We start from the raw sequence: 15166 nt of genomic DNA, 5'->3' as shown, positions 1-15166 counted from the left end.
ACAGCAAATGCCGGTGGTAAACAATACTCGCGCACGAGTTTTGGGGGGCGTTCTCTTGAAATGAGCTGTGAAGGAGAGGGGTTGTTCTTACGCATGTGCTCATTTCAAAAACTCACTAACAGTCTTTGGTTTTTCAGTCGACGAAAACATCCTCTTTAGCACCTTTAATAGGTTTAAGTATAATCTAGCTAGCCATTATTTTTAAATCGAAAGAGCCGTGTTAACCAAGCATTAATGGCAAGGTGTTTCTGGATATTTCTCCCTCCTATCAGCTTAGAGGTCTTGATAAATTGTGGCATTTTTGTGGTTTAGAATCCAGTATTCCCATAATTCTTCTGTCTTTTATGAGTTTAACTAAGAACTCATCTTCTGTCCAAACATACTGCGCCCTCTTTAAAGAATGATCGACTTTTACGTACACCAGGTGACCTGTAAATGCGAAAAAACAAGTTGTGTGAAATATTCCTTTTTCAAATTGCCTGAAAAACCACTTTTTTGCAATATGCGAGTTTTTGCGAAATTGACGTGTTTCCATTGGGCGTATTTTCAATTTTGCAATTTCAATTTGCGCCATTTAAAGACTAATGGAAATGCAGCTAGTTCTGGGACGCAATTATACCGAACCACTTTGACGACAGACTTTGGCTCAGGCATTTCATAACGACCAAAACATTTCAAATGCTGTGCGACACGATCGGTCTGCTGGTTATTGTCGTTATGCTGTCCCTTCGCAAAGTCACATGACTTTTTTTGATGTGCATTGAGGAATTTATTTGGTAAATGTATTTCCATTGTAGTTTATGCGCATGTTTATTATTGGATAAAAAAAAAAAAACGTAACTGAATCAAATGAGCACATACGTTTTTTTTATGCGCATCTTGCCAATTTAGTGCTTTATATGATATCCCAAAATGTGCATAAAAATAGGTGGATGGAACAAACTGAATTTGGACTTTTAATATCGTTAGTACCTGGTGAAAATAACTGGCGGACAATGGAGGAAAGCCTTATTTTTGACCTTCAGGTGGGCGTTCCTAATAAGGGTGTGATGTCACATGAAAACAAAGGGGAAAGAAAAGCGTCAAAAAAATGTAATAACTTTCACGTTGCCTCTGAAATAACTTTTCTTTTCAATTTTATTCTCCATTTTTGATTGTAATAGCATTTCTTTATTTTCTAAAGTCCTGCCCTACATTTTTTCTTGATAAATATCCTGTTTAGATCAGACACATGGAAAAAAAAAAAGTTGTGAATGCAGTTTCATGTTGACTTTAAAGTGTACATTGCTGTCAGATGAAGCCTTCTCTGTGAGGTTAGATGTGAGACAGACAGGATATCCTGTGAGAAAATAGACGTGTTACTTCTGTTTTCAGGGGGTGAGGGGGCGAGAAAGCCACAATATCACCATGAGAGATACTGCAGAATCCAGCACAGTTGATATGGAGATATACAGACACTCATCCCAAACTCGTTCTCCATCTCAAAGAAACTCTTAAGTCTGTCAATTTAGGCTTTAAAACTGTAAGTGCTTCAAAGGATCAGTGTCTGGAGGATGGCAGTGATGAGGGTAAATAGAGAGAGGAAGGGGCGAAGATGACGGGGAGCCCTTCAGCAAACCTACAAAACACAAGACAAAAGACCAAAATCATGCACTGTACCATATTGACCTTAAAAAGTAAAATAAAAGCATGTACTCACTTTCTGGTCAGGCAGGACTGGGTTGCTCTGCAGGTGAGTATTGAGGAGTGCAGCTCCTGGCCGGTCGTGTTCGCAAAAAATGGTGCCGTTTACATAGTGGAATCGGTCACCGGGGACCAACTGGTTTCTGCACGTCGCACAGGAGAAGCACTGGAACAGATGAGAGAGGAATGAGTACATTTATACCCTTTGGCGTGTTTTAAGCGCTGAATTATTAGCAGTGCGTTTTATTAAAGCATGCAGAGCTGCTAGTCAGGGTTAGCCTTCACTGAACAAACTGCCTTGGCCCAGTGCTCAAAATTATTTAATAAGTTCATCCTTGTGCAAACAAGGTCAGTTCAATTTTAAACAAATGAGACTGAACAAGATTATTAGATGAGAACGAGAACATTATTATGAGAAGCTGTGGTATAGCTAGGCTTTGTCCAGAGAGATTTTTTTTTTTGTACCATACTATTAAAATAAATAATGATGATTCACACATTTAATTCAGCTCTAATGAGCATCTGCTCTGAGAAAGCCATAAAATGCAGAACTGAAGGGATAGTTTGCCAAAGAAATTAAAATTTTGTCATTTACTCACCCTCATGTCATCCAAACCTGTATGATTTTCTACCGTGGAACATAAAAGATGATATTTTGAAAAATGTGTTTTTGTCCATACAATTTTCGGACCTCATTAACTTTTTAGGTAACACTTTATTTTACAAATATACATGAAGATTTCAGATGCAGAAGCTGCTAAACGCCACCTTCATCATAAATGAGATAATGATATTGAGCAAATGCTCTCCACACACAGTATATGTTCATCAAATACTTTCGCTTCAAATCCGCTGAATCCCAGCGTCAGCCCATTCACAAATACCGGTTTGTTGGCAGAAACCACTAAACGCCACTTCCCCAGCAAAAGCCTCTAAATCCACAGAAAAACCAATCGAAAGACGCAAATCAAATCATATGATTTCAAGATGAATGAGCCGACTTTCAATTCCCGAGCTGCAAGTTATCATCATGTTTTGTCCATCGTTACAGTGGCAATGGCAGGATTTCAGGAGATTTTGCTGCTGTAAAACTGACAGAAAAGGACGTTTTACTGTCTTTTTGTCCACAGAGGTGGACAAAAGACAATCAAATCTGTTAATAATAATATAATAATAATATGCTTTATTTATTTAGCACCTTTTAGGAACCCAAGGACGCTTTACGCTAAATACCAATGAATTGACTAAAGTGACATTTTCGAAAATAAGGCATTTCAATAACTGACTAATAAAACTTTTCATTGCCATTAAAGTGAAATTACTGAACCTAAACATAGGAGTCTGGTAAAAAATGCTCATTTAAAAGAAAACGTCAGATGGACTTAGATGCTTCTGAACTTTCTGTAATAATAACAATTAATTATGCATAATTACATGCAGCTAATCCCTAAACCAAACCAAACCCGATTCCTAATCCTATAGTGAGTACATGTTGTTAGGGCTGATTGATTATGGCAAAAATCATAAATCACAATTATTTTTGGTCACTATTAAAATTGGTGGGTGAAATTATTGGCAGGTGATATAATCAAAATCATATTATTTCACGATCCGAGTCATTTTAAGTATCACATTTCACAATTATCAATACTTCAGCAAAAACTAATTTTAGGTTAACTAACGTAAGAAAAAGTCCTCAAAATAATTACAGAAGACAAGTAAACAGCAACACAATAGGAACAAAGAAACTAATTACAAAGAAAACGAAAATACAAATTAATCAAACAGTGTTTTAAGTTTTTCAGGAAGATGCACTAACAGTTGTATTCAGATAAATAATGGCCAACAACAAAAAAATTAATAATCATGTGTAAAATAACAGTGTTATATAACATATATAGTCATATACTGTCATATAACACTGCATAGTCTTACTATACACATTAAATATAGATTAATCCTTATTAAAGCTACTGAAGTTATTCAGTCAAAATCAGGGAGTGATTTTCCTTTGTCATTTGTTGTTTATCATTAATGACAAACAGCAGCAGGTTTATTAGGCTACTGTCACTTTAAGAGCTGCATGGATCTAATAAACTTACACATGCATTGCGTACATTTACTTAAGACATAAACGACTGTGTTTACATTAAAAAAATGAAGTGCAACCAAAATGCTCATTTAAAAGAAAACATGTCAGACGGACTTGGAGGTTTTTGCTTCTGAACTCTTCACATTTCATGTACTTTCTGTAATAATAACGGTAAATCATGCACAATTACATGCAACTAATCCCTAAAATAATAATCACAATTTTTTTAGGTCAATATTGAAATCACAATTAACACAATTATTGGTGGGTGATATAATCAAATTCTTTTTTCACGATGAGTAATTTTAAATATCAGTGAATTTTCACAATTATTGATACCTCAGCAACTAATGTAAGAAAAAGGTTTTTAAAATAATTACAGAAGACAAGTAAACAGTCATCAATACAATAAGAGCAAAATAAAATAAGAAAACAGACAAATAAATACAACAGAACAAAAATACAAATTAAACATTGTTTTAAGTTTTTCAGGAAGATGCACTGTGGTATTCAGATAATATCCAACAACAAAAACTGTATAATCATATGTAAAATAACAGTGTAACAGTAAAACATATATAGTCATATACTGTCATATAACACTGCATAGTCTTACTATACACATTAAATATAGATTAATCCTTATTAAAGCTACTGAAGTTATTCAGTCAAAATCAGGGAGTGATTTTTCAATTCAACAATTCACATTTATTTGTATAGCGCTTTTCACAATACATATCGTATCAAAGCAGCTTTACAGAGAATGCATGTCAACATTACAATTTAAAGAATGCAGTTAGCAAATAATGTAATAATTTGTGCAATTAATTTACAAATACTGTTAGCATTTAATTTTAAGGTAGAAGCAATGAGCTCCTGGAAAAATTAAATACATCAACAATAATTATGATATACAGAATAATTAGGATATATAGAATATAGATTTTTCTTTGTCATTTGTTGATTGATTATCATTAATGACAAACTGCAGCAAGTTTATTAGGCTACTGTCACTTTAAGAGCTGCATGGATCTAATATACTGTTACACACGCATTGCGTACATTTACTTAAGACATTTGCCGCCTGAGTCTCTTTTGCAGCTTAATGCACTTTTAATCACAATGTTTAATCTCAAACACGTCCCGCAGTTTAGCAACAGTAGACTGCATTTTGCAACACTCACTTATTCGGCTTATTTGGATGTTAGGTTTGGGCTTTTAGGGAGGAATGAAAGCACACCGCTGTGAAGGAAAGGAAGCTGTGCTGGACTGAATGCAGCAGCGGCACAATAATCGTTTACCTCGATTATCTTGTTTTCATAACTAAAATCGAAAATCAATTACGATTAATCGCACAGCTCTACAATATTACTAAGTACTTAAATTCTGCAACAAGGACGCCTTAAACTAAAGTGTTTATTGTATGGACAAAAACATTCTTCAAAACATCATCTTTTGTGTTCAACCAACTCAGGATCTGGAGAGACATGTGGGTGAGTAAATGACAGAATCTTTATTTGGGGTGAACTACCCCTTTACAATGCTTCACATAACTGACCTTGAGGTGGTAGACGTTGCCCTGTGCCCGCATGACCATTTCACTGGCGGGAATGGACTGACCGCATGCGCTGCAAGCCCCTGTGTGTCCAAACAACCTGGAACACATGAGGTAGAAGAAGCACATTAAAAACCCTTTCGAAATTGAATTTGCTTTTATTGCAGCTATGACTTCAGCAGCGTAGTCTCCCACAGAGCTGACACACCAGGCTGAACATTAAACGATGGTGTGTGGCACATCTACGACAGCACGCGGCGTCTCTGATGTTCTCTGTGGGAGCGTGCGAGAGAGAACGCATCTGCAGAGATCATCAGCACTCAGTGGATGCAAATGAGACCAATGCAAATCAACACAAGAACAAAATGCTTGTCAGCATAGCATGACAACTACAGCTTCAGACAACTTTTGAATTGCAAATGACTGTGGAGACTCAAACGGCCTCATTATCGACTTGCGTCTTTGTTATAATGATTAAGATTTTGAACGTGGTCACTACTAAATGTGGAGGTGAAAAAATACGGGTCTATGAGTTAAAAGCCTTTTTCACACTCATTATTAGATGTTAAAACTAAATCACTTCATGCGTGGTATTTTAATAGTGTAAGATGAGTTTTGCCATTTCTTAATTTTGCAGACTACCTGATGAAATTATGGTCCAGTGAGCAATTAAATAACTTATTAAAATATAAAAGCAACTCAAAACAGAATTTTTATGCTTGATCTGTGAAATTTGTTGCTTAGAATATAGTTGAGAAGAAATTAAGGGCTCAAACTAAACCGCATGTTTGGTTTATTATATAAGCGGTTTTCTATATTTTCAACCCTGTTATTAAATGAGGCACATGTTTAAACGCAGTTTAACATCCTGGTTTCTGTGATCTTGTGTTTTTAGCAATAAACAAAAACAACAGATTTACACAGACAATACAATTAATCAGACTTAAACAGTAAAATGTACACATGGTTACAAGTAACAGGGCTGAAAATTAAGCCTAAATTATGCTAATTCAGCTAGTACAGAACCAAATGTTGGTTTGTAATAAGTGATGAACCTATATATCCCTATATAAAGATCCCAAATAAAAGAAAAATGTGTTGGTTCCCAAAAACTTGAGTAACAGGATGGAATGATTAGAGTCAATACAATGTGTATGTAAAAATTTAGAAAATAAAATATGATTATATATGTCTTCCAACTACACTTTAGAAAAGGTCCAAACTATGTTGGATGTCACAATTTTAAGTTTGTTAGTTTGTTTTTTTGTGTGTGTGTGGGGGGGGGAGAATCACAATAACAGGGTTTAAACTAAATATTATTATATATTACACTAAATATAATACATTTTTATTTATTAAAATGAGTTAAAGACATTTATGGTAACACTTTAGTTAAAGCCTTTATATATAATACATTATAAAGGTATTCATAATATATCTATTCATAAATAACTGTAAGCCAAGTTAAAATGCATTATATTTGCAAATTCTTTGTACATCTTAAATTGGCTGTTTGTCATGTGTTTTAATGCATTATACACTCTAAAGGTGTGTTCAATAAACAGATTTTTTTTTTTTTTTTTAGCATTTTTATGGTTGATAGGTGAAACTAGGTGCTTAGTAGTTATATTGACTACAAATTAAGGGTTCAAGCAAAACCACATTTTCGGTTTATTATGTAGTTTTCTACATTTTCAACCCTGTTACTGAAATGAGATGCACATCTAAACAGTTTAACATCCTGGTTTCTGTGATCTTGTGTTTTTTAAGCAATAAACAAAAACATCAAATTTAAACAGACAATAGAATTTACACTTACACATTTTTACAGACTTACACATTTTTAAATAGTAAAATGTAAACATGGTTACAAGTAACAGGGCTGGAAATTAAGCCTAAATCATGCTATAACTCAGTATAGGACCAGCTAGTACAGGATCAAATGCTGGTTTGTAATTAGTGATATATCACAAAAACTTGACTAACAGGGTGGAATGATTAGGCTCAACAATACAATATGTAAAAATTGTGAAAATGAAATTTGATTATTTATTTGTCTTCCTACTATGCTTTAGAAAAGGTCAAAATTGTTACTCCCTAGATGTAAAAATTTTAAGGAACATTATGGGTTTCTTTATTATAATAACAGGGTTTACACTAAATATTTTGAATACATTTTTTTAGAGATTTACAGTAACACTACTTAAAGCCTTTATGTATAACACATTACAAAAGGTATTCATAATGTACATTATGAATAAATGTAGCCAAAGTTAAAAATGCATTATAATATTTGCAGATTCTGGTTTAATCTGAAATTGGTTGATTGTCACGCGTTTTAATGCATTATACTCTCTAAAGGTGTGACAATGAATAGATAAGTATTAAAAATGTATTATAACCATGGTTACAATTATTCATGAGAACATATAATGCATTACGAGGCATAATTAATGCATTAAAATACTTTTATAATGCATTATAAAGGCTTTAAGTAAAGTATTACCAGATTTCCTTCAATAAGTTGACCATCAGATCATGTCAATATGATTAATTGCTGGATGTAGTTGAAAAGGTCATGACCTCTGAGCTAGGATCCCGGCTGGGGCCTTACAGAAATACTAAGTTTTTAAATCTAAAAGATCTACTGTAACACAACAGATCTAAATGAAATGCTCATGTCTCAGGCTGTTTGATGTTGGGTTGCGTCTGACCTGATGTAGTCTGTTCTGCAGAGGATCATGCCTCCTTTGCTGTAGCAGGTGGATCCGATCTCTCCCAGCTGAGCCTGACAGCACGAGCACTTGAGGCAGCGCGTGTGCCAGTAGCGCTCCATGGAGAAGAGCAGGAAACGGTCAGCGATTCGACCCCCACAGCCCGCGCACGATCGGGACACACACGCGCCGCCTGCGACCTGGCTGTTCACCATAGCTACGGCTGGAGGGAGGCAAATCAGAAGCTGTGGGATCAACAAACTGTATGGTGTGCAAATCAGTTGATTTGAAGATGAATTCTTTCTATAATTGATGCAACGGGAACAGCTGTGCCAGAACCACCATAGACACTAAGGGGAATGTTTCCCTCCTAATATACTAAACAGTGGTCAATAAACATGTTTTTGTTTTTTGAGTACCTCTGATGAATGAATATTTGTAGGCGGTGAAGCGAAATAAGCGATTACACCTAAACTACTCAGTGATGCATGCAAAGACACTGATCAACAATGAGATACAGGACAGTTATACCGTACATTGCTGGATGTCATGTCTTTCTATATTTTCTAACCACTCAGATGTGAGAGGATTACCAGGAATTAGAGTGTGGAAATCATGAGATCTGTTCAAGGAAATAGAAATCGTTGCTGTCTTTTGACAGTTTTTTTTTCTGTCTGCATCAAGATAAGTTAGTGTAAAAAAAAAAAAAGTTAAACGAGACATCATGTGCATCTAAAACCCAGTTTGGACTTACGTCACGTGATAAAACATATTTATATTTTCCATAATCAAGCAATGGGCAATTTAAACAGGGCAGACAATGTCCATTAAAACCTTGAATAAACCAGATGAAACAAATATTTTTAATATTTCAGCATTATATATATTATAGAGGTGGCATTTATATAATTTTTTTTAAATTATATATCTTTTTCCAATATTTCAGCATATATATATATATGCAGCATTTAAATATTTTTTAAAAATTATAAATATATACATAGATAATACAATATAATATTATATATATATATATATATATATATACACACACATTTATATGTATATATTTTATTTATTTATTTTATTTTTGATATATGTAGAAATTATAAATATTATAGAAATTATTTATATAAATGTATAAAAATTATATGTAGAAATTATATAACTGTCGCAAAAAAAATTATATATATATATAATATATACAGTTTTTTCCAGTATTATTTTTTATAATATTTCCAATATTATTTTTTCCAATAAATATTTCCTTTATACATTTATTTTTTAATTTTTTTATTTATATATATATATATATATATATATATATATATATATATATATATATATATATATATATATATACACTTTTGTTTCTTTTATCTGGAATAACTAACGTTACAAGTCGCAAGAAAAGAAACGGAACCAGAAAACTTGTAATGAATCCTTGAATCCACAGTGCATTTTAAACTTTAAATTCTCAGCTCACACATTGCAACTTCGTCTAACCTGAATTTATAATGAAAATAAATAGCAGTATCCACTCATTTTGGCCCGTGTGGACAAGGCGACTCACCTGGAAGCGCTTCAGACCGCAGTGACTCTGACACTTTATAATGTGAAGTTCTCCTGCTGCTCCTCACGCGCACATCGCGGTCTGTTTAGATGGTGAATGAACGGCGTGCGCGAGAGTTACTGGTTCCGTTGCATCTTGCAGCAGTCCAAAACAAGAGCTCGCGCGTGTGGACCTTGGCGTTATTCCGATAGAGACTTCTTCAAGCAGACCAGCGTCGCGTGAAGCTCAGCGGCGACAGCGTCGCGGGTCTTTTTTATCGCTGGAGTGACGTAACAGAGCAGCACACTTCACCTTGATAGGTTTGATCATTTAGGGGCGTGGCATATAACAGAATAATCAATATAATCAATATAATCAAGCCTAATAAATATGTGTCTGTCATTCTTTACAAAAATATAAAACCATATATCACTTTAAAAGGATTGTTTAAAAAAAACCGCTTCAAAATTCCAATTTACTGATTCTTTTACGTCATCACGTGTTCCTTAGCATGTGGTTCTGCCCCAACACATATATGATTATTGTTTTAATACATTAACATATATTGTTTTAATATAGAAAATAGAAATCGAAATTGTTGCTGCCTTTGACAATTTTTTTTTGTCTGTCTGCATCAAGATAAGTTAAATGAGACATCATGCGCATCTAAAACCCAGTTTGGACTCACGTCACGTGATAAAAATGTTTATATTTTCCATAATCAAGCAATGGACAACTTAAACAGGGCAGACAATCATGTCCATTAAAAACTTGAGCAAGAGTGTAGTACAGTAGACTAAGTAAACCAGATGAAACAAATATTTTTAATATTTCAGCATTATATTATATAATATATAATGTGTATAATATTATGTGGCATTTGTATAATTTTTTTTAATTTATATATCTTTTTTAAATATTTCAGCATACATATTTTCCAATACTTTATATATATATATATATATATATATATATATATATATATATATATATATATATATATATATATATATATATATATATATATATATATTATTATTATTATTATTATAAATATATATATATATATATAATACAATAAATATAATAATAAAAAATATATAGTATTTATTATATATGTATAAATTATAAATATTATATGTAGACATTATTATAAATGCCGCAAAATAATATATATATATATATATATATATATATATATATATATATATATATATATATATATATATATATATATATATATATATATATATATATTATTGGAAATATTAATTGTTATTGTTTTAATACATTAACATATATTGTTTTAATATATAAGATTAACATTGTTTATATTAATACTAATAATTTAAATCATTTTAAGTCATGTTTGCTGAGGCCTCCTAGTGAAAATATTTTTTTCGATTAAGTTTTATTAATATGGGTGTTTATTGTAATTTCATGCGTCTTAATTACAGTCATGATTCAGTAGTTTAGAACCCAAATATAATTTGCATAACAAGTTAACATGCTATTTATTAAAACCAACTCTGTTGATAAAACAATCCAGTCATGCACATATTTTCAGTAGGTTTAATGTGCAACATACTGCTATTAAAGTAGTTTGCTTGACGCTCCATCGATCATCATATTTGACTCCTAAAGCTCTCAAGCAAAAATTGCAAATACAACAGAAACAGCCACATAACCTCTCTTCTGAATTCATAACCTTTACTGGAAAGAGCGTTTTGCCCTAATTTTAAGGTCACATTTTACAGCTTTTGCACCTGTGTGTTCTTGTGGGTACCACTAGGGGTCAGTGTTGACTGAGATTGAATACATAAGTAAAGCAGACGATAGATGCAGACTTCATCTGCCAGTTGATTATTAACGTTAACATTATTTGTGGATTTTAAACATGTTTTTTTCTTTTTCATTTCAATGTTGGAAGTCTTAATTTACCCTACTGCTCCACTAAGTCTTATTTTATCCAAATGTGAGATTAGCCTGATGTGTTTCCTGTTTAAGTATCATATGCTCATTGTCGCTAACCATCCTGTTTTGTTTATTGAGGTAAAAGTTTATGTGTGTTTGCTGGCCTTTAACCCTGTGGCCTTCTGTTCTGGTTTCCGACATGCTTCTAGTTCCTCTGTCAGATCCCTGCTGAAACTCTCATCTGGCTGTTAGTCTGCATCAGATCTTCACTCTCTGTGCTGCACCCAAAGCCAGCTTGACCTGATTGATCAGAAAGTTTTTAGGCTTTTTTTTTTTTTTTTTTTTTTTTTTTAGTACTTACTTTACTTCAGTTAGTTGTCAAAGGAACGTTTCTAATTTTGTAAATTTTTCATGTAATATTTATGTTATTTTAATACAGCTTCAGCTGTGTCCGAAATCGCATAGCTACCATTTGTGTAGGTAACTTTCTACATTATTTGAATTTGCGACCATTAAAAAAAAAACATATAGCCCCGCCCCTTTTCAGCGATGCGCTCCTTGGTTTGTATTTCCACAGCATAAAGGGAAGAACTTATGGATTTATGAATGAACCCCTCGTTTTAAAATCTGTCATTTGACATCTGCTTCAAACATTACAATGCTCATGATAACTTTTGTTAAATATACAATAAGTAAATCCACGTTTACCTATTGTAGCTCAGATTTTTCCAGGTTGAGCAGCAGGTGGCGTTCTTATGCACGTGACGTCACCGTCGACCGTTACGACTGCGGTCACGCCCACTGAGTGGCAAAAGACTGGACGGCAGCATTGATTTTCAGCGTTAATGCCGCGAAAAACACACAAAACACATCCAAAAGGGGAAAGAGCTTTGCGACTGACGGTACAAATAGATTTGACACAAAACCTGAGGTATATATTTACAGCTGAAACAAGACAGAGCAGGTTACTTATGATATTAAACAAAGTCCCAGCTTTCAAATTGTGTAATTTTTTAAGAAATTCGAATGATAAAGACCGTTTTGTGACTCTTTAATGTGTTGTGACAGATTGCTGTAGCGCCTTAGCTCATGTGGCTCGTGAATCGATCATCTCTTCTTACTAGTTCATTTATAGCATCAAATAAACATGAATGAACATCAGAAGGAATGTTGTTTAAAATGGGGTATCCATTTTTCAAGTTCAAGTCCACCAAGGTTAATCTTCTAACTCCTGACTGCTTTGTCGGACAAAATGGCGGATTCCACGTAAATCATCGCTTGTCAATCAAACTCAGACTGGAAGGGTCAATTCATGTCGGTGTCCGCTGAACAGTTTGAGATTCGTGCAGCTACTGTGGGATCATCTGTTTGAAATTAAAGGTAGAGTTGTGTGTCATCACCATAGCAATGGTAGGAGAAACCATGTGCCTGATGGGACCCAGTGATGTAGTGTATATGGAGAATAGGAGAGGTCCAAGAACTGAACCCTGAGGAACCCTGTGATCTTTTGATGTGCTTTGGATATCTCCCCTCTCCAGACAACCCTGAAAGACCTACCTGTGTGAGATAGGATTCAAACCAGTGAAGTGAGTTACTGTGATGAGAGAGTGGACAGGATCTGATGATTCACAGTGTCAAAGGCAGCAGATAGATCGAGCAGAATGAGAACTGATGATCTGGAATCAGCCCAAGGATTCAGTGACCGACAGTAGTGCAGTCTCGGTTGAATGGCCACTCTTGAAACCAGATTGGTTGACGTCCAGCTGGCGATGGCAAGCAGTTCTATGAACTTCTGATGTTTCGGCTGTGCAGCTCCAGACGTTAATACTGCCTTGAACATGGGCTGGTATATGCAAATGTTGGTGATGTAAATAATAATGATCCCAACTGTTACGTAACAGCCAATGTTATGTTGGGATTTTCCCTTTTTTCCATGGTGTTTTTCACGCACGAGATTTACATATGAAAGAGGAAGCAATGGTGTTTGAGACTCACTATATGTCATTTCCATGTACAGAACTCTTATTATTCAACTATGCCAAGATAAATTCAATTTTCAATTCTATGGCACCTTTAAAATGTTGACACATAAAATAAACGGCTCATAAACTATTTAGTTTTCCACTTGAGGTGGACGAACAACATTTTCATTTTCAGCTTTATTGATGGGGGAAAAAAGTGAACTTTTAGGAGTTTCAAGCACTATTTTGTGAATCGTGAAAAGTGCTGCTAATGTTTGAATATTTTACTGTTTCACATGACACTTTGTTAAGCCAAATATCCAGCTATTTTGTCACAAATTGTGCTGCTATGGAGTCTTTTCTCTTTGTTTAAAGATTGTTGTTGTCAAGGTACATATATTAAAGTTTTCAATGGCTTCTAAGAGCAGTCTAGATCAGTTACTCCGACTTGGCAAACAAGTTCCTTTGGGGATATGTGAGGCCCTTAGAGCAAACATCTCAGAAATAGGCACGTTTTACGTCAATGATGACGCTGGGAATCCAGACAGGCTCGTGTCCATGGTGATGGCAAGCAGTTCTATGAACCTACTTTAACTTTTTTTTTAATAAAAAAAAAAAAAAAAAACATTTTAATAACATGCTTAAAATGTATTGTCCATATTCTGAATTAAGAACATTGATACTTTACATTTGTTTCAACTGTTTTTCAGCGACCTCAACATACTACCTTCTAATTAAGCAGGCATTTTCAGACTTAAGGTCTGTTCACACCAAGAATGATTACTATAACAATAACGATATTGTTCTGTTTATTCTAAGTGCGCGCTGTATTTTTTTGTCGCCTGCCTCTTTAAATGCTCGAGCTCTTTAAAGCAGGACGGATTCTGATTGGCTGTCAATGTTTTTGTCGTTCATCAGCTGAAAAAAAAAATCGTTTTGAAAGTGATTCCAACAATATTGTTTCTCTGTGTCGTTATCGTTAGTTGTGGTGTGGACTCTGCTTTTATTTTATATTTAGAACTTTAGAACTTTTCTTGTTTTTTAGAACTATATCTTTATCATTATAGTTATCGAACTTATGGTCTTTACTGTGGTTGTGGTTTGGGTTTTAGTGATCCTCTCAACTGCATAAAGACACGATCGAGGGCTATATGCATATGGAGGAAGAGCTTGGCAGAAGAGAGTGTGGAATTTGAAAGCCGGCTGTGATGTTTGTATTGCAAAGCCAAGGGAGTGAGTTTAGGACCTCAACCAACAGTCTCCGTCTCTTTCTCTCAGATACAGTATGTACGTTTAAAGGGATAGTCCAAAAATAAAAGTCCTGTCATCATTTGTTTAAAAGTTGTGCTGAAAAAGATGTTCACATTGCTGTATTTTTCAAACAATGAAAGCAAGAACAAATGTAGTGCTAACAGCACAAAACAATCGACTCAAAATCTTATACTGTATCAATATAGTAAAATGCCTGAGAAATTTGACCTTTAGGACCTTTTTACCTTTAGGAACATGCTAGCAACATGTTATTAGCATGCTAAAACATGCTAGTGGCAAACTAAAACATGATAGAAACATGTTAAAACATGTTATATGTCTATAAAAAATGCTAACATTGCCTAACAACACTTGTTAAGAAATACTTACTATTATGCTAGCTACAGTAGCCTATTTGATTAGCAAGGTTCTTTGTGATTTTGT

General features: G+C 34.0%; 1 protein-coding gene across 1 annotated transcript; it reads right to left on the bottom strand.

Annotated features, from left to right (window-relative positions):
- Nucleotides 1-823: 823 nt before the first annotated feature.
- si:dkey-90l8.3 (LIM domain transcription factor LMO4-B) lies at nt 824-9816 on the bottom strand. The gene is made up of 5 exons (XM_067394092.1): nt 9618-9816; nt 8045-8267; nt 5334-5430; nt 1700-1849; nt 824-1618 (listed from the first exon to the last, which is right to left on the bottom strand). Exons 2-5 carry the CDS (start codon nt 8257-8259, stop codon nt 1610-1612), a joined length of 471 nt encoding a protein of 156 aa, XP_067250193.1. The 5' UTR covers nt 8260-8267; nt 9618-9816; the 3' UTR covers nt 824-1609.
- Between the last annotated feature and the right edge of the window lie 5350 nt (nt 9817-15166).

Source organism: Chanodichthys erythropterus, chromosome 9 (genome assembly GCF_024489055.1).
Source record: "Chanodichthys erythropterus isolate Z2021 chromosome 9, ASM2448905v1, whole genome shotgun sequence".
In the NCBI taxonomy this organism is placed as follows: Eukaryota; Metazoa; Chordata; class Actinopteri; order Cypriniformes; family Xenocyprididae; genus Chanodichthys; species Chanodichthys erythropterus.
This window is presented reverse-complemented; position numbering and strand designations above follow the sequence as displayed.

Bases quoted from the DNA above. Each gene is read 5' to 3' on its own strand.
- si:dkey-90l8.3 (XM_067394092.1), bottom strand. From the start codon at position 8,259: ATGGTGAACAGCCAGGTCGCAGGCGGCGCGTGTGTGTCCCGATCGTGC. The intron at 5,431-8,044 runs GTCAGACGCAAC...CATGTGTTCCAG, and splicing joins TGCAGAACAGACTACATCAG to GTTGTTTGGACACACAGGGG. The intron at 1,850-5,333 runs GTCAGTTATGTG...CATCTGTTCCAG, and splicing joins GCAACGTCTACCACCTCAAG to TGCTTCTCCTGTGCGACGTG.